At 40.5% G+C, this 20,388-nt stretch overlaps 1 protein-coding gene across 2 annotated transcripts in view; it reads left to right on the plus strand.

Moving 5' to 3' along the window:
* Window positions 1-20,388, plus strand: part of HCN1 (hyperpolarization activated cyclic nucleotide gated potassium channel 1) — a 619,095-nt gene that overhangs the window by 314,627 nt on the left and 284,080 nt on the right. For both annotated transcript variants that reach the window (XM_033931614.1, XM_033931607.1), the window contains exon 3: window positions 2,811-2,972. In XM_033931614.1, the coding sequence (XP_033787505.1) occupies window positions 2,811-2,972 (162 nt within the window). The remainder of the gene's footprint in view (window positions 1-2,810; window positions 2,973-20,388) is intronic.

The following is a 20,388-nucleotide window of genomic DNA, read 5'->3' on the forward strand; positions in this document are numbered from 1 at the left end:
GCCTGGTCCTTCTTCAAGAATACAGTGAGCGAGGCGCAAAATCTGTATATCCCCAAATTCAGAAAAGGGTGCAACAAGAGTCGAACAAAAGACCCGGCGTGGATAACTAAAATAGTGAAGGAAGCGATAGGCAATAAGAAAAACTCATTCAGAAAATGGAAGAAGGACAAATCTGAGGGAAACTGGAAAGAACACAGAAAGTATCAAAAGGAATGTCATCGTGTGGTTCGAAAAGCCAAAAAAGAGTATGAAGAGAGGCTAGCCAGGGAAGCACGAAATTTCAAGCCGTTCTTTAGATATATTAAAGGGAAACAGCCGGCTAGGGAAGAGGTGGGACCACTGGACGACGGAGACCTGAAGGGAGCGGTGAAGGAAGAGAAAGAGGTCGCAGAAAGACTTAACATGTTCTTTTCATCGGTATTTACAAGCGAAGACACAACCAACATACCGGAACCTGAACAAATCTTTAAGGGAAATCAAGCACAAAAGTTAACATCCATGGAAGTGAGCGTTGATGAGGTGCGCAGGCAGATAGAAAAACTAAAAACTGACAAATCGCCGGGTCCGGATGGAATCCATCCAAGGGTTCTGAAGGAACTAAAGGAAGAAATAGCAGAACTACTGCAGCAAATTTGCAACCTATCTCTGAAAACAGGTGTGATTCCGGAGGATTGGAAGATAGCCAACGTAACGCCCATCTTTAAAAAGGGATCAAGAGGGGACCCGGGAAACTACAGACCGGTGAGTCTGACCTCGGTTCCGGGGAAAATGGCGGAAGCACTGATAAAAGAAAACATCGATGAACATTTTGAAAGAAACGAACTTCTGAAAACCAGCCAACATGGTTTCTGCAGGGGAAGATCGTGCCTGACTAACTTACTGCACTTCTTCGAAGGAATTAACAAACAAATGGACAGAGGAGACCCCATAGACATCATATACCTAGATTTCCAGAAAGCCTTTGACAAGGTGCCTCATGAACGTCTACTCCGGAAACTGAAGAACCATGGGGTGGACGGAGACGTGCATAGATGGATCAGAAACTGGTTAGAAGGTAGGGGTGAAGGGCCACTACTCAGACTGGAGAAAGGTCACGAGTGGTGTTCCGCAGGGCTCGGTGCTCGGGCCACTGCTTTTTAACATATTCATAAATGATCTAGAAACAGGGACGAAGTGTGAGATAATAAAGTTTGCGGACGACACCAAACTATTCAGTAGAGCTCGGACAAAGGAGGACTGCGAAGAATTGCAAAGAGACTTGGACAAACTAGGAGAATGGGCAGAGAGATGGCAGATGAAATTCAATGTTGGGAAGTGTAAAGTATTGCATGTGGGAAGCAAAAACTCGAGGTATAATTATGCGATGGGAGGGAAGTTTTTGAATGAGAGTGCCCAAGAAAGGGACTTGGGGGTGATGGTAGACATGACAATGAAGCCGACAGCACAGTGCGCAGCTGCCGCTAAGAGAGCAAATAGAATGCTAGGTATAATCAAGAAAGGTATTAAAACCAGAACGAAAGAAGTTATCCTTCCGCTGTATCGGGCAATGGTGCGCCCACATCTTGAGTACTGCGTCCAGTATTGGTCACCGTACCTTAAGAAGGATATGGCATTGCTCGAGAGAGTTCAGAGGAGAGCAACACGACTGATTAAGGGGATGGAAAGCCTTTCATATGCTGAGAGATTGGAAAAACTGGGACTCTTTTCCCTAGAAAAGAGAAGATTAAGAGGGGATATGATAGAGACTTACAAGATCATGAAGGGCATAGAGAGAGTAGAGAGGGACAGATTCTTCAAACTTTCAGAGAATAAAAAAACAAGAGGGCATTCGGAAAAGTTGAAAGGAGGCAAATTCAAAACTAATGCTAGGAAATTCTTCTTTACACAACGGGTGGTGGACACCTGGAATACAATTCCAGAGGAAGTTATAGGGCAGAGTACAGTACTGGGGTTTAAGAAAGGTTTGGACAAATTCCTGCTGGAAAAGGGGATAGTGGGGTATAGATAGAAATTTACTGCACAGGTCCTGAACCTGTTGGGCCGCCGCGTGAGCGGACTGCTGGGCGCGATGGACCTCGGGTCTGACCCAGCGGAGGCATTTCTTATGTTCTTATGTTCTTATGTTCACAAACTTAACCATTTTTGGGGATTACCCATATCCCAAGCATATATGTTTGATTAGGTAGGGAGAATGGAACCCTAGTCAGCCATTTCTAAAAGCTTGCTCTTGAAGGAAATGTGGATATTTGGAAGATTCTAATCTCTGAATAGGACCCTTTGCTTCTGGTTTTCAGACCCGAGTATTGTCATCAATGCATGCCAAGTCTGGTGAATTCTCAGGCCTTTTTAAAAAAAAATCTATATTCAGATATGAATCCCTTTTATAGAATTCTTTCCAACCTATCATATTATGAAAAGCATAGAAACAATAAATCAAAATATTTTTCTTATGACACAAAAAATAAAATGTGCTTAAATTTCATTTCATTTATTGACAATTTTATTCCATTTTTATTTCTAGAAGCAAGTTTGGTTCAATGTGACTTACGTATGGGTCAAAAAGGAAAATAACCCTGCAATTACAGTCTAAATAAGTATAAAATAAATTATAATAATATGACCATAGCTTTAGAAAGGTTGTACATCATTCAATTTAGTTGACTGAAATCTCTTAAAGAACGGCCTTTGTTTGTTGAAATCCACCTAGAAATGTTGATAGAGCGAAATATAAAATTGTTTAAATAAATACCAGAAGCAGTGAACAACACCTGATTTAAAAAATGATATTTCATTCTCCTTTTTCTCCACAGATTTTCCATATGACTTATGACCTGGCCAGTGCAGTGGTGAGAATCTTTAATCTAATTGGAATGATGCTGCTTCTTTGTCATTGGGATGGTTGCCTTCAGTTCTTAGTTCCATTACTTCAGGATTTCCCACCAGATTGTTGGGTGGCCCTAAATGGTATGGTTGTAAGTATTATTCATTTTTCATTGTGCTTTTTAAACTATTATTTGGTTTATTTTCATAGGCCTAGTAGCATAACCTGTCTTAAGGTACTGTTCAATACATTCATATCTGTTTTTATTGTAACCATGCCCTATTTTAAAAAATATAACATATATAAACCATTAGGTTACATTTTTGTGTGCTAAAATATGAATCCAGATTATGTGCCATTAATGCACATTAGACAAATTTTCCCCATCCCTGTGGGATCTCTCTATCCTCATCCCATCCCTGCGAGCTCTGTCCCTGTCCCTGCAAGCTCAGTCCTCATCTGCACAAGCCTCAAACACTTTAAAAATGTAAGTGTTCAAGGCTTGAGTGGAATGGGACAGTGATAGTGCCAGAACTCATGGGGACAGGGATATTGAGATCCAACTGGAACAAATGTGTCCCAATGTCATTCTCTAATGCACATTAATGCTAGCTCTAGGATCAGTTCTATAAGTGAATGCCTCATTTTGGGTGCCAGGACGTCACAAGCTGAGAGTTTACTCTATAACTGCAGTGTCTAGATGCCCAGAATCGGTTATAAAATACTAGTGTAACCTAACATTGGTAAATTTTACATTTATTTATCCTGCTATAGACCTGGTGTCTCTGTGGTCATATAAATTTGGCAAGGATGATCATAGCGTCTATAAAGGAGTAGGAGGAACGACCATATCCCAACCATGCTGACTTATGGACTGCCCCCTTGCATTTATATACTGTAGGGTAGATTCAAGATATGGTGCCAAAAATCTTAATGATAAGCAGCAATTCTATAATGGCAATTGCGCACAAAATTGCCAATATTGAATAGCGCATACGTCAGCACGCATGCTCCTGACTTTAGATATGAGCACTTGTGCCATGTCAAAGGTGTAAATGCTCACGCCTACAATTGACCATTCCACGCATAAGTTATCCTATTCTACAACTTACGCACGCAACTGCAAGACATGCTTCCAACCCCTCTATGAGCATGCATCCTTTGAGTTGGCCACTATGAAATAAATTCAGTCTATGAAACCCATATTTGGTGCCAAAAGCAAATATAAATGCTAAGTACTATTCTATAAACGGCGCTTCAAGTTGGATGCAGTTTATGGAATTAGTGCTTTATACCAACTGAACCCTTGTGTAAACCCTCATGCCTAAATTAGGCACGGATCTCCTACATTCTGTGGTAGTGCATGCATCTTAAATGAACACCCCTGACTCATCCAGGCCCCTCCCATGATCATGCCCCCTTTTCAGTTGCGTGCTAAAGGATTTACATAGAATATTGTTTAGCGATATAAGCAGGTAAATCTAAATTGCTGCTGATTAGCATCAGTAATTGATTGTTAGTGCCCAATTATTGCCATAACAGGCTCATTTATTCAGTTTTCTATACCATTCTCCCAGGAGAGCTCAGAACGGTTTACATGAGTTTATTCAGGTACTCAAGCATTTTCCTGTCAGTCCCAGTAGGCTCACAATCTATCTAATGTACCTGAGGCAATGGGGGGATTAAGTGACTTACCCAGGGTCACAAGGATCAGCATGGGTTTGAACCCACAACCCCAGGGTGCTGAGGCTGTAGCTTTAACCACTGTGCCACACACTCCCCCACAATTTGTACACACAATTTGTGCACATGCCCAAATTTTATAAATGGCCTTGAACTCATACTGGGTTTTTTCTGTCTTAGTTTTTCACTATTGGAAATTTTGGGACATAATGATGTACGGAGCAGGGCTCATTGAGACCTTCAGTCTGGTGCTAGTCACCCATGAGTTCCTGCTCGGGGCTTAAGGTGGATTAAAGTTTATAGAGGCCCGTACTGATGTCCCTTCAAATCTAAATTTAAATTTATTAAAACTTTCAAAGTTCCAGTTAATTTATTATTACAAGCCAGTTTTTGTTCTCACCGGAAGTTAAAAGTTTTGGCCAATTCTTTTTTATTTTTATTTTACTGTTTACAGGAGACATGTAGTATTATAATAACATACACTAGCAGTATTAGCACAGTAATGCAGCAGAACAGATTGGTAACTACGGCCCAAGTCAGGTATGAACGTACATGCTCTGTTTCTATAGTTGCAGTATTTTGAAATCGACTTTCAATCATTTGTTTAGAAGCCATCTAAACAAATGATTGAGAGTCGATTTCAAAACACTACCAGCCGGTAGGAAATAAAGCTTGCCTTGACTTACAATTGAGCCTTTTCTTGTGCTAGTCTAGCCAGTGGAGCTGCATTTGATAAAATGGCTTCCTCTTGTCATTTGAAAGAATGGTCATTTTGCCAACCATATGCTGGTTACACTGTTGTGAGCATTGATTGCACATGGAGGTATTTATTACTTATATCTTGAGGGGATTTAAATGTTAGTTTTAACCTTGCTAAGTTCTTACTGGTCAATGCTCAAAAGCACTTGTGCTGTCATTGGCAGTGCTATCAACTGCATTATTGATTTTATTTTCCTTAACCTTCAAAGCCAGGCTCCCAATCAATCATCGAATCACATATAAAATCTCACTATTTATCTTCAAAACAAAAGTTAACACATACCCCAGGCTTCATAGATAGACTTCTTATCTCATACTGCCCAACTAGAAAACTAAGATCCAACAACCAGAATCTTCTGGTGGTCCCTTCCCTGCGGCATTTATTCTATTACACCACCAGAAAGAAAATCTTTTTGGTTACTGCACCAACAATATGGAATTCTCTGCCCTCACCTTCGAGAAGAAATCTCACTGGACAAATTCAAAAATAACTTAAAGACCTTCCTCTTTAAGGATGCATATGACAAGTAAACATAGAAACATAGAATATGACGGCAGAAAAGGGCTATAGCCCATCAAGTCTGCCCACTCTAATGACCCACCCCCCTGACTTATAGAAACATAGAATATGACGGCAGAAAAGGGCTATAGCCCATCAAGTCTGCCCACTCTAATGACCCACCCCCCCTGACTTATAGAAACATAGAATATGACGGCAGAAAAGGGCTATAGCCCATCAAGTCTGCCCACTCTAATGACCCACCCCCTGACTTATAGAAACATAGAATATGACGGCAGAAAAGGCTATAGTAGATGCTAGATCGCATATAGAAGGAAGAACATATCCCCTTCCCGGTGTGTTGACCTTTTACGTTCTTTCTTTCCTATCATAAATTGTACGTCCCCCAATCCAATTTGTATCTTGTAAGTTAGTAAAGTCTTGTTATCTAATGTCCTCCCCTGGATTTTAATATTCTTAATATTATACACCACTTAGACAATTTATTTAAAGCAGTATATCAAATTTTAAATAAAACTTGAAAACTTGATATTGAGGTATTAAAAGAGCAGTTCTATAACTGGGAGCCTACATTTATGAGGGGTGCTGAAAATTGTCAGCCCAACCAAGAAGACAATGATATGGAGCCATGAAACTTACAAGTTATTCCACATAGTCACTCCTAAGTTCAACACATTTAGTACATCGTGTTTTAAGTTTCTGTAACCCTTCCAAAAAATACTCTGGTCACTGAAATGCTGTTGTGCTGCTTCAATCACCTCCAAATCACTCAAATTGCCACCCTTTCAAACTCTTTTTAAGGTTTGGAAACAGAAAATAGTCGGATGAAGCAAGATCTGGTGAGTAAAATAGATGGTCTATGCACTGAAACCCCAATTGCATCAAAACATCTATCATTTTGCCAGCCTTGTGAGGAGATACATTGTCTTGCCTAAAGAGAACTCCTTTCCGCAGCTTCCCTCTCCTTTTTTCTTTCAATGCTTCCTTTAATTGTCACAGCAAGTTACAGTAGTATTCTGCATTAATTGTTTGGCCCCTTCCTGATCCCAAAACACTGTGGGTCTTGAATTTAATTGGTCTTGGAGAACCTGAGTGCCGCCATTGCATGGACTGTTGGCACAACTTGCTGAAAATGCTGCAAAATCAACTTGGAAGTGTCCACTTGACATCGTTTCTCATCAGCATTCAAACATTTGGGCACCCACTTGGCTGACAGCTTCTGCATACCCAGCTGCTCTTGGATTAAACATCCAACACCATTCCAAGGATATCAGTAATGTCTCAACAATTGTTTTAGTTGATATTTGCCAATCTGCCAAAATAAAGTCTTGGACATGGTCAACAATTTCAGGAGTTGACACCTTTTGAGGCCTCCCAAACCTTGCTGCATGTTTAGTCTCAAAATCTGAAAGGGACTATAGCTGAACTGCTTCAACTAATAGCCAATCTGTCGATCAAATCGGGAAAGATTCCAGAAGACTGGAAGATGGCAAATGTTACACTGATCTTCAAAAAAGGTTTGAGGGGAGATCCGGGAAACTACAGACCTCAGTACTGGGAAATATGGTAGAGGCGCTGATAAAGGACCACATCTTTGATCACCTTGACGGGCACGGTCTGATGAGGACCAACCAGTACGGTTTCGTCAAAGGCAGATCTTGTTTGACAGATTTATTGCACTTCTTTGAGGGAGTAAACAGGAAGATAGACAAGGACGACCCAGTCAACATTGTATATCTGGATTTTCAGAAGGCGTTCGATAAGGTTCCACATGAACGACTTCTTCAGAAAATTGCGAGCCATGGAATCAAGGGTGAAATACTCACGTGGATTAAAAACTGGCTGGAGCATAGGAAACAAAGAGCGTGGGTAATGGACAAAATTCAGATTGGAAGAGCGTCACCAGTGGGGTGCCTCAGCGCTCAGTGCTTGGACCTGTGCTCTTCAACATCTTTATAAATGATCTGGACATTGGTACGATGAGTGAGGTGATTAAATTTGCGGACGATACGAAGTTATCAGAGTAGTGAAGACACAGGGGGATTGCGAAGATCTGCAACGTGACATAATCAAGCTCGAGAAATGGGCATCGACATGGCAAATGAGGTTCAACGTAGATAAGTGAAAAGTGATGCATGTCGGTAACAAAAATCTCATGCATGAATACAGGATGTCCAGGGCGGTACTTGGAGAGACATCCCAGGAAAGAGTTCTGATCGACAAGTCAATGAAGCCTTCCACACAATGTGCGACGGCGGCGAATAGGGCGAACAGAATGCTAGGAATGAAGAAGGGGATCATGAACAGATTGGAGAAGGTTATCATGCCGCTATACCGGGCCATGGTGCACCCTCACCTAGAGTACTGCATCTAGCACTAGTCGCCATACATGAAAAAGGACACGGTACTACTCGAAAGGGTCCAGAGAAGAGTGACTAAAATGGTTAAATGGCTGGAGGAGTTGTCGTACAGTGAGAGATTGGAGAAACTGGGCCTCTTCTCCCTTTAAAAGAGGAGACCGAGAGGGGACATGATCGAAACATTCAAAATACTGAAGGGAATAGACTTAATAGATAAAGACAGATTGTTCACCCTCTCCAAGGTAGGGAGAACGAGAGGGCATTCTCTAAAGTTGAAAGGGGATAGATTTCATACAAATGTAAGGAAGTTCTTCTTCACCCAGAGAGTGGTAGAAAACTTTAACGTTCTTCTGGAGTCTGTTATAGGGGAAAACACCCTCCAGGGATTCAAGACAAAGTTGGACAAGTTCCTGCTAAACTGGAACGTACGTAGGTGAGGCAGGACTCATTTAGAGCACTGGTCTTTGACCTGGAGGCCGCCGCTTGAGCAGACTGCTGGGCACGATGGACCACTGGTCTGATCCATCAGCGGTAATTCTTATGTTCTTATGTTATCTACATGCTGAAAGTTTGCAAACCACTTCTTGATACTCCACAATGTTTGCATCATACATTCATGGATTTCCTTTGGAGTATTCTTCTGCAGGAATAAGAGTTTCATGGCAGCTTGGAGTTCCACACTTGAAAATTCCACACTTAATTGACATGCTTCAATCAATGATCTGAACACTGTTTCTAAATTTACTGAAAGAATCAACTTTTCATTAAATTTATTTAGTTAAGAGTTTTAACCTTTGATCAAGTTAAACTAATTTAAATTCAACGGGGACAAGCCTCAGACTTAGGAGTACATATTTCCTAAATTGGGATTACTTCAATAGAAGAGTGAATTATTCTCTTGCCTCCTTATAACATCACTGGCTATTTACCCCACCTCCCGACCAACTAATTTAATTTATTAAATACTTAATTAACTTTTTAAACTAGACTGCATTACTTTTTTCAAATACTTAAACTTTATTCCTACTCTTTAAATAATTTTAATCCTTAAAAAATTTTTACATTTAAAAAAACTACATTTATTATTTTGGTATGGAGTACACAAATACTTTGGATGAATCAGCATGCCATCTTTGAAACTCAAAACCAACTCATGCTAGATCTCAATTCATCCAATCTTGCTCCTTCGGGATTATCTCATCCAGAATCCTTCTTCAATTTCATTCTATTTCATTTCCTCACAATTCAAATTTCTAAACATATCATTTTCTTTGTTAATTCATATATCTTACACCTCCTTCCATTTCATCAACGGTTGAAAAGTGCTTATACTGCTTGAAATAATTAAAGTGCGTAGTGGAAAGTTCTCAAATGCTGTGAATACTATAAATATTATAAAAATGGTATAAAACTTTCAATAGTCCAATTCTTCAATTCAAACTAAATTCAGTTTAAAACATTCAATTTGTTTCAACTTGTAGCATTCAATTTAGTTTCCATCAATGTTTTATAAGCTTTTTCAATAGTTCATTTTAAAAGACGTTCAATTAATTTAAACTTGTAGCGTTCAGTTTGGTTCAATCAATATTATATATGCTTTTTCAAATACTTAGCTCGAGTAGCTCAATGTAAAAGCCAGCGTCATTGCTTGTGACCATTATCCGACAAGGTCTTAGTTTCGCGGGACAAACTTAAATCACCCGCTGCTTCAGGGAAGTGGCTTGAGCAACACTTATTTTTAATCTTCATAGCCGCGTTGGCCCCGAGCAAACATTTTTTATTTTTTTGTAAATGGTCTTTAATTTTTGTTTATTCTACTAATGTGGCAGCCATTGCAGTGCTGTTAACTGCAGTTCACAAGACTTAGCTAACGGTATTGTGTTATCTGACCTGCACTTAATGTGTGGCAGAGAACTTTGCTCTGCATTACATACATTACAGCCCTCCCTAAGAATCAGGAATGCTTCCAACTGTTATCAGAGAAGTTTTGTATTGAAGACACTTAGGTTTTGCGCCTAATGTGCTTTAATTGTAAACATTAAGATATGTTAAAAATCGGGATTGTGCCTCCCAGGGGCGACCAAGATGGCGGCGATGTAGAGAAGCTGCGAGAGACGCTGATAACAACCTCCTAGCCTGTATTTTCATTATACCTGATATTGATGCCTTCTAAGAGGAAAGGGGTGCTTAGGGTCTTTGCCTCGTCGGCCCTGACGTCCACCCCGATTCAACAGACGATGGATCGTTTCTTCGCGCCTTCTCCGGCGCCCACACAAGCTGGAGAGGAGAGCTCGGCGTTGGGCGGTGACGGGAGGGAGTCACTGGCCCTTTCGGGCATTGAGACATCGCTGTCTCCTTCGTCTCCCATGACGCCTCCATGTCCGGCAACAGCCGAAACGCTGTGGCGAGAGACACACGCTTCCGGAAGTGAAAGCGTGGGGTCTCCCGGCGAGGGCACAGCGTTTTCGGCGGAACGGCAGATGGAAACAACAGCAGAGAGAAGGGATCTTTCTCTCTCCCAGACAGAGGTCTCCATGAATAGCATCTGGCAATTGCTGCAGAGGATGGAAGGGAAAATTGAAAAATCAACTGAAGAGGTAACAAAATTAAATGATAAATTGGAATTATTGACTGGGTCAGTTGAATCTATGAAGTTAGAATATAAAGGCCAAGCCAAGCAAATGCAGGTGGATATACAACAATTGCAACAATTCAAATTGGCTTCAATTAAAGATAGCTCCACCATTCATAAGAAACTAGAACAATTTGAAAATTTTAATAGGCGTTTGAACCTCCGCTTTCTAAATTTTCCTCAAACTTCAGGAATGTTACCTATTGATTTGTTGAAAAGATACTTCATTGAGAATTTGGAAATTTCTTCAAACTGTATTCCTCCAATTAACAAAATTTATTACCTACCAAATAAAAAGATGCCTGACGGAAACAGAAAGGCAAATGGAAATGAGATTGGGAAAGTAAGAGAAGGAGAGACAAATGTGATAGATTTTGCAAATGTGACGGCTTTACTGGAACAAACGATAACATCTGAAATGGACAGAGCAACATTACTAGTATCATTTGTCTTTGAACAGGATGTGAATATGATTATGAAATTGTTTTTCAAAAATTCCCAAAAATTATTTGGGGGACGGAAAATATGGATATATCCTGACGTAGCTAAGACTACACAAGAACGGAGGAAAGAATTTCTTGCAATGCGACAACAGACTATAAATATTGGAGCAACATTTTTATTGGTGTATCCTTGCAAATGCCTGGTTAGGTACTTAGGTGTTAAATATGTTTTTTTCTCTCCTAACCATCTGAAGGAATTTCTAGATGTTAAGCAGATCATTAAGGATTAAGGGATAATAATAGTAATGGGCGCTAGATACATTATGCCTTTCTTCTTTGTACTATTCCTCTAAATTTCTCTCTAATTTTAATTTTGGTCACCCCCTGTTTATTGTGGTCTAAGAAGGGGTTTATCACTATGATGATTGTTGTAAAAGTATTATTGTGTTAAAATTTTCTTCCCTGTATTCAATGTAACAAGAATTAATTCTTGTAAAATAAGACTGTATAATTATAAATAAAAAAATTAAAAAAAAAAGATATGTTAAAAATCTTCCAACAAAATATCTTCTCACAATATGAATATGTGATTTATGTAATCAACCTAAATAGGGGAGAGTGTGACGCAGTGGTTAAAGCTACAGCCTCTGCGCCCTCAGGTTATGGGTTCAAACCTAAGCTACTCCCTATGACCCTGGGCAAGTCACTTAATCCCCCAATCCCCCCATTACCCCAGTACATTAGATAGGTTGTGAGCCTGCCAGGGCAGACAGGGAAAAATACTCGAGTACCTGAATAAACTTGTGTAAACCATTCCGAGCTCCCCTGGGAGAACAATATAGAAAAGTGAATAAATAATATTGCTACATGGGAAGTAGGTAAGAAAATGCAGATAAATAAATAGGTGTTTATTACCTGATCTTTTGAAAGAGTATCTCCCAAGGCAGTGTACAATATGAATAACAGAAAGGGGGACATGCTTTGAGGGCACCTCTTTATAGATGCTCTGATGCTGAGTGGTGAAAGCCTGTTGAATAACAGGACCTGAATGCCCAGATTAAAATTTCTTGCTTAACCTAGTATCAGCATGGCTAACATTTTAGTGCCCACAGTTACACAAGCCTGGTTTAACTGCAGATGTGTAACTTGCATTATGTAAGTAGTACGCATGTAGGCACTAGAGGCCAGATTCTGCAAACAATGCCTACATTGTGGCCACCAATAAACCCACTGCCAATCGCATGTCAATCAAGCTATGATGCTGTTTGCAGAATTATGCAAGAACGGTCAAGGGTTCCAAGAGTGGTAGCAGAACAGCGCACACCCCGACAGTTAAATGAACCGCAAATAAAGATTAAAACACTATGAGAAATTTTGTAAGGTTTAGGAACCCTCAGTGTGAGGGGTCAGCGACGGGAGCACTGCTCCAACACTTCACACATCAAGGTGGCGCCTATAAGACCACCACCTACACACCATCATAGGGAAGCTAAGTGTGTTTTTAAATCAAGATAACGCTACCACCAAAAAAAGTGTGAAATAAACACAGGTGAAAACGATTACAGCTACCACTCTGGGAACTCTGGGTAATTATGGGTTCCTGAGGAAGGGACTTGTTCCCGAAACCAGGCTTGGTTGAACCTGGTTCTGTGGCATTCCATCTGCCCGGTCCTGTTTCCCCCGGACATCGGATGAAGATTTAATGAAGCTAAGTTTGCTGTTTTCAATTCTTGGGAGTTGGCTGGGGGGGTTCCCAGAGTGGTAGCTGTAATTGTTTTCACCTGTGTTTATTTCACACTTTTTTTGGTGGTAGCGTTATCTTGATTTAAAAACACACTTAGGTTCCCTATGATGGTGTGTAGGTGGTGGTCTTATAGGCACCACCTTGATGTGTGAAGTGTTGGAGCAGAGCTCCCATCGCTGACCCTTCACACTGAGGGTTCCTAAACCTTACAAAATTTCTCATAGTGTTTTAATCTTTATTTGCGGTTCATTTAACTGTCGGGGTGTGCGCTGTTCTGCTACCACTCTTGGAACTCTTGACCGTTCTTGCCTTTTTGTCGGTCTCTTTGTAAGGAACTTTGGCAATCTTGTTTTTGGAGACTGCTGTTTTGTGTTTGGAGAATTATGGCTACCTTTAATCATAGGAGCTGGTAATGTAGACCAGGGTTTTGTAGGTCTACATTTCTGGTGCCTATGTTTGATGTAAATCACGTCTACAGAAGCACCTAGCAGTGCCTAAGGTCATTTCCAGCATAAACCACACCTGCTTTGATCTTAGGTGCCATTAGATACCTCTGTAGGTGAGATTATGGTGTCCTTTCTTGGAGGTGGTAGGGTGCTTACCACTGCCTAACATATAGCGCCATTTAGGGGCTATCAGCCTAATTCTATGTATGGCACTCAAAACTGTGCATGTAAATATTGCTGTGCACCCAATTTGCATGCACAATTTAACTGATATCTGAGCCAATTAGTGCTGTTTTGTCTGGGGGTGAGAAGTGATATGTTGGGGCCATTAAACTCTTCTTTCTTGCTTTTCTGGAGTATTAGATGTAGTGATCTTCTAAATTGGTTCTATTTCATAGAAATATAGAAAATGGTAAAAAGCAAAACAAGAAGACCCAATGTTCCACAGGAAAAGGAGCAATCCAAAGAAAAACAAACTGTGGTAAACACAATGTTCTTTACTTTCCCTTATTTCTTCAAATGTGTTCTCAAACAAAATAAACCTTGTCCACATGGATCATATATAAAGGTAAAACAGACCCGACATGTGCCATCTTTCAGCTGATACGTCTTCCTCAAGGTTCCGATGAAATATGATTCATGTATAAAATGGTGGAGATAATTTTCCATATTCTGAGAGAAGGGAATTACTTTTTCATCCTCAGGGAAGAAGGAGGAAGAAGTAATTCCCTTCTCTCAGAATTTGGAAAGTTATCTCCACCATTTTGTACATGAATCATATTTCATTGGACCCTTGAGGAAGGCATGTCAGTCTAAACATGGCCCGTAACGGGTCCGTTTTACCTTTGTATATGATCCATGTGAACAAGGTTTATTTTGTTTGAAAACACATTTGAAGAAATAAAGGAAAGTCAAGAACATTGTGTTTTCCAATATTTGTTCATAGAAACATAGAAACATGATGGCAGATAAAGGCCAAATGGCCCATCCAGTCTACCCATCCACAGTAACTATTATCTCCCTCTCTCTGAGATCCCATGTGTCTATCCCACGCTTTCTTGAATTCAGACAGTCTCTGCCTCCACCACCTCTTCTGGGAGACTGTTTCACACATCGGCCAACCTTTCAGTAAAAAAGTATTTCCTTAGATTACTCCTGAGCCTATCACCTCTTAACTTCAACCTATGCCCTCTCATTCTAGAGAAGGGGTGCCCAATACGTCGATCGTGATCGACCGGTAGATCGGGAAGGCAATGCAAGTTGATCGTGGAGCCCATCCCAGGCTCCGTGATAGACTCATGTTGCCATCCCAATCTAACGGGCCGATCAAGTTTCAAGTTTATTCAGAAATTTTATAAACCGTCCAATCAACCTTCTAGGTGGTGAACATTATGTTAAAAATGTATATGGGGGTAACTATACATCCTTTGGAAACAACAGTCGTAATTCAAAACATTCAAAACAATTCAAAAAACAAACAGAAACAAGAGGGAAGAAGGACAGAACTACAATTTATCAAGTAAGCTCTCCCTGAAGAAGTCTAGGACCGACCAGCATTCCTCTCCCCGATGTTAATTCTGACTTCGGAGAGGAAGTTCTGGGCCAGCCAATCGCTGCCTGGCTGGCCCGGAACTTCCTCTCCGTCAGAATTGACGTCGGGGAGGGGAATGCTGGTCAGTGTGATGCTTCTGCAGGGAGGGCTTGGGGCGATGGTGGCTTGGGGGCCTGTTCCCCGATCGTGGAAGCAGTGGCAAACCCAGTGGCTTGGGGGCCTGTTCCCTGATTGCAGTGGTGGAAAACCTAGTGGCTTGGGGGAGGGCAGGGAGAAAGAAAGGGGGCAGGCAGGGAGACAGAAAGAAGGGGGCAGGGAGACAAAGAAAGAAGGGAAACAGAAAGAAAGGGGGAACAGGGAGACGGAAAGAAAGGGGGCATGGAGAGAGAAAAAGAAAGAAAGGGAGACAGAAAGAAAGAAGGGGGCAGGGAGAAAGAAAGAAAAAGTTGATGGAGAGAATGAGGTCTGGCGGAGAGGAAGCATACAGGAGACTGAAAGAAGGGAAGAAATATTGGATGCACAGTCAGAAGAAGAAAGTGCAACCAGAGACTCATGAAATCACCAGACAACAAAGGTAGGAAAAGATTTTATTTTCAATTTAGTGATCAAAATGTGTCCGTTTTGAGAATTTATATCTGCTGTCTATATTTTGCACTATGGCTCCCTTTTACTAAATCGCAATAGTGGTTTTTAGCGCAGGGAGCCTAAGAGTCGAGAGCAGCGTGGGGCAATCAGCACAGCTCCCTGCACTAAAAACTGGTATCGCGGTTTAGTAAAAAGGGAGGGGGTATATTTGTCTATTCATGTATGTTTGTTACTGAGGTGACATTGCATTGAGTCATCTGCCTTGACCTCTTTGAAAAAACCCCAGACTATGAATGATAATTAACATTTTCTCTGCCTTTCAGTGTGCTTTGTGGTTTGTTTGTTTTTGTTTTATTGTTGGTGGATCATTTTGACTTGGTTCATTTTAAAAGTAGCTCGCAAGCCCAAAAAGTGTTGCCACCCCTGTTCTAGAGCTTCCTTTCAAATGAAAGAGACACGACTCATGTGCATTTACACCACATAGGTTTTTAAATGTCTCTATAATCTCCCCTCACCCACCTTTCCTCCAAAGTATACATATTGAGATCTTTAAGTCTGTCCCCATATGCCTTATGATGCAGACCAAGTACCATTTTAGTAGCCTTCTTCTAGACCAACATTATCCTTTTTATATCTTTTTGAAGGTGCGGTCTCCAGAATTGTATAGAATATTCTAAATGAGGTCTCACCAGTAGTAGATGATGGCAGATAAAGACCCGAATGGTCTATCCAGTCTGCCCAACCTGATTTAATTTTAAAAAAATTTTCTTCTTAGTTATTTCTGGGCAAAAATCCAAAGCTCTGCCCAGTACTGTGCTTAGTTTCCAACTACTGAAGTCTCCGTCAAAGCTCACTCCAGCCCATCCCAACCATTGAAGCCCTCCCCAGCTCATCCTCAACCAAATGGCCATATACAGACACAAACCGTGCAAGTCTGCCCAGTACTGACCTTAGTACTTCAATATTTGCTATTATTTTCTGATACTAGAGCCTCTTTGTTCATCCAATGCTTTTTTGAACTCTTTAAGTATGTCCCCATATGCCTTATGATGAAGACCACACACCACTTTAGTAGCCTTCCTCTGGACCGACTCCATCCTTTTTATATCTTTTTGAAGGTGCAGTCTCTAGAACTGTAAAGCAGTATATACTAATGCTCGAAGTATGGGAAATAAGATTTTGGATCTAGATGCTGTGATGAAAGATGAGTTGGATATAGTTAAACCAGTTATAGTTATAAGTTATATAGTTATATAGGATATAGTTATAGTTATATAGTTATATAGGATATAGTTATAAGATCTTCAGGAAAGACAGGGTATGAAGAAAAGGAGGGGGAGAAGTGTTATATGTTAAAGATCATATTAAAGTCACACAATTGCAGGATCTGTAGGGCAAGGAAGAAGCACTGTGGATCAATTTGGAAAGAGGGAATAGTAAATATATTTACATTTGTGTGATAATCAAGCCTCCTTCAGACGGAAGAAGTGGACAGAGATTTAATAGTAGACATTCAGAATATATCTAAAAAGGGGAAGTTTTACTAATAGGTGATTTTAACATGCTGAATGTTGAGTGGGGTATTCCTATTGCAGGGTTCTTCTAAAAGTAGGGAGATCCTGGATTCTGTACAAGGAGAACTGTTCCAGCAGTTGGTAATGGAACCCATGCAGGATGGTGTCATATTGGACTTAGTACTTACAAATAGGGAAAGTGTTTTTGATGTTACAGTGGGTGATCATCTGGCATCCAGTGATCACTGCATGGTACAGTTTAATATTAAGATGGCTACAGAGAGGGCTCATTCAGAAGTAAAGGTTCTAGACTTTAAAAAACTAACTTTGTTCGGATGGGGGATTATGTCAAGGAATTTTTGTATGGATAGGAACATCTGGAAGGAGTAAAAATGCAGTGGACAAAACTGAAAGTTGTTATTGTAAAGGTGACAACCCTTTTTGTGAGAGGAGAAGAAAGCCACTTTGGTTCTCAAAAGTAATAGCTGAGAAGGTAAGAAATTGGAGGTTAGATTTCATAAACTACCAAAGATCGCAGAAAGAGGAAGACAGGCAAAAATATCTGGAAAGGTTAAGAAAGGCTGGTCAAGTAGTCAAGAAAGCAAAGATACAAATGGAAGAAAAAATAACTGACATGGTAAAAAGGGGAGACAAGACATTTTTTAGATATATCAGTGATAGGAAGAAGTGCAAAAGTGGCATTGTGAGACTCCAAAGTGAAGGGGGAGGAATATGTAGAAGCTGATTAAAAAAAGGCTTAATTTCTTAACAAATATTTCTGTTCTATGTTCATGGCTGAAGAGCCGGGAGCAAGACCACAGAAGACAAATGCAAATAGGAATGGAGGAGTGGTGGACCCTGATCGATTTTCAGAGTTGTGTTTGTAAGGAGCTTGCTAAATTAAAGGTAGACAAAGTGATGGGGCCAGATGGTGTACATCCGAGACTGCTGAAGGAATTTAGGAAAGCTCTGGTGGCTCCACTGACTGACCTTTTTAACACTTCTCTAGAGTCAGGATTGGAGAAGGGCGAATGTGGTCTCTCTATACAAAAGTGGAAGTAAGGAAGAAGTAGGGAGTTACAGAGCAGTAAATCTGACTTCTGTGGTAAGCATATTAATGGAAACACTTTTAAAACAGAATGATGAAATTTCTGGAATCCTGGGGTTTACAGGACCAGAGACAACAGATTCACTAGAGGTAGGTCTTGTCAGACAAATCTGATCAATTTCTTTGACTGGGTGGACAGAGAACTGGGTAGAAGGAGCATGCTAGATGTGGTGTATTTAGATTTTAGCAATCTAGTCAGGTTTTCAGGATTTCTCCAATGAATATGCATGTGCTGCCTTCATTGTATGCAAATAGATCTCACATATTCATTATGGAAATCCTGAAAACCTTACTTGGTGAGGGCCAAGGTTGGTCAGCCCTGGTTTAGCTCATATACTGAATCCCCTGCTATAAATATCACTGCACACCACTGCATTGTGCTTAATAAGTCTTGAAATACACGGTAAGCAATTTTTACCAAAAAGAACGAACACCTTATATTAGGCAGTTGGGAAGTTCATTCTATTTATAAAAACACCAAGCAGATTTAGCCTTTTTCTTGTGATATGTAGGTAATAAAATGAATACTTCCCTTAGGCACATCTACTGTATTATCCCGCTAAAGACTGCCGTTCCAAAAATAACAAGCCCATTCCATTATATTACTGTACATCAGCACATTCTGTGTTACAATGACCTGAAGTCCTATATTAGTATAAAAGTTCAAACCTTCTTGAAATAAGTTCTACGGTGTAAACATTTTACACCAATGCAGAATGAACAGTATATCCCCATCCATGGCTCTCTCTCTCCAATTTGGAAATCTGCAATTGTATTAAGGAATGTCAGTAGCATCTCCATTATCTCTCCTTCATTTTCAGGCAAGTAAGGGTCTGAATTAGTAATGTTTTGCCCATGGATATGGAATAGTAAAACGCCATAGTAAATCAGGCCATATCCTTAGGGAAAGGGGTGGGATTTAATATATTGCCTTTCAGTGGTTAGAACCAAAACAGTTTACATATTATATAAATGTTCTTACAGTATATACAGTATACTCAAATATATATTGATCCAAATATAAACAGAGATAACATTTTTCCCTAAAAAGGGGGGGGGGATCTTAAATATAAACTGAAGGTTTATATTCAAGTGCTGCCAACTGTACACTTACCTGCCTCTCCCGAACCTATTACTGATTTCTTCCCAGGTCCAACAAGAACAAGCAAATTGGGATGGGGCTATCCCTCCCTCCCCTGAGGTGAGGTGTCGGGTCCTGTCCCAGCTGACTGCTGGCTGTAGAATCACTGTGAGCACCTTCCTTCCCTCCCTTCCTTCCTCCCTGCTGTAGAATCAATGTGTGCCCCCTCCCTCCTTCCCTGCTGTAGAATTAATGTGTGCCCTCTCCCTCCCTCCCTGCCTTAGAATCACCAAGCGCCCCTCCCTCCTTCCCTCGGAGGATCTCCCACCCCCTGGGCCTACCTTAATTACTGGTGGTCCAGCAGGATGAGTCGAGATAGGAGCAATTCTCTTATGCTATTGCCTGCAGAATCTCACTGACAAAATGGCTGCCGCGACTTTCTGTAGCAATTCGTGAGACTTGAAACAGTATCTATTTACGCTATCATTTCTCTTAACTCTATAACACACATTCTTCTCACTCTTGATTGAAGAACTTGCTACAGTTCTCTCTTTCTCTCTTTCTCTTTTCCACTCTAACATACTGTAAAATTCAGCAGTTCCACAGTAACATAGATGAACTTATAATTGTGGTAGTCTCATTAGGAATGGGGTAGGTGGCTGACTGGTCTCTGATATTTTTTAAGAGGTGAAAGATTAGATATCTGTTCAAAGATGACAACTTATAGGTTTTGGGTTGGTTTTTTTTTTTGCTGAATGCAAATTATTCTCTCCAAACCTTATGATATTACTGAAGATTTTATTGATATAGAAAAATTATCAGGATGTCCAGATGTAAAAGATAAATATGAGACACAGTTTTTTCTCTGTCTTTTGTGAAGAAGACAGAATGAATACCCTGCTCTTGGCACACCCCACAGCAGGCCAGAGGTCTGGGTGACACTTCTGGCTGCTTTTAGAATTTCTGTAGGTTTATTGTGTGTGCTGGTTTAACAAACACAGCTATCCTGATGTTTCAAGACATGTAGCTGGAAGGTTCTTCCTTGCACAGTGGACAGGGCCTAAAGGTTAGAGACAAAGTTAGAAATCTGGGGTTTCCAATTCATATTTCTAATCTTCCCTCTACAGTTCATTCTTCTCC

The sequence above is a fragment of the Geotrypetes seraphini genome, chromosome 1 (assembly GCF_902459505.1).
Source record: "Geotrypetes seraphini chromosome 1, aGeoSer1.1, whole genome shotgun sequence".
NCBI classification, from domain to species: Eukaryota; Metazoa; Chordata; class Amphibia; order Gymnophiona; family Dermophiidae; genus Geotrypetes; species Geotrypetes seraphini.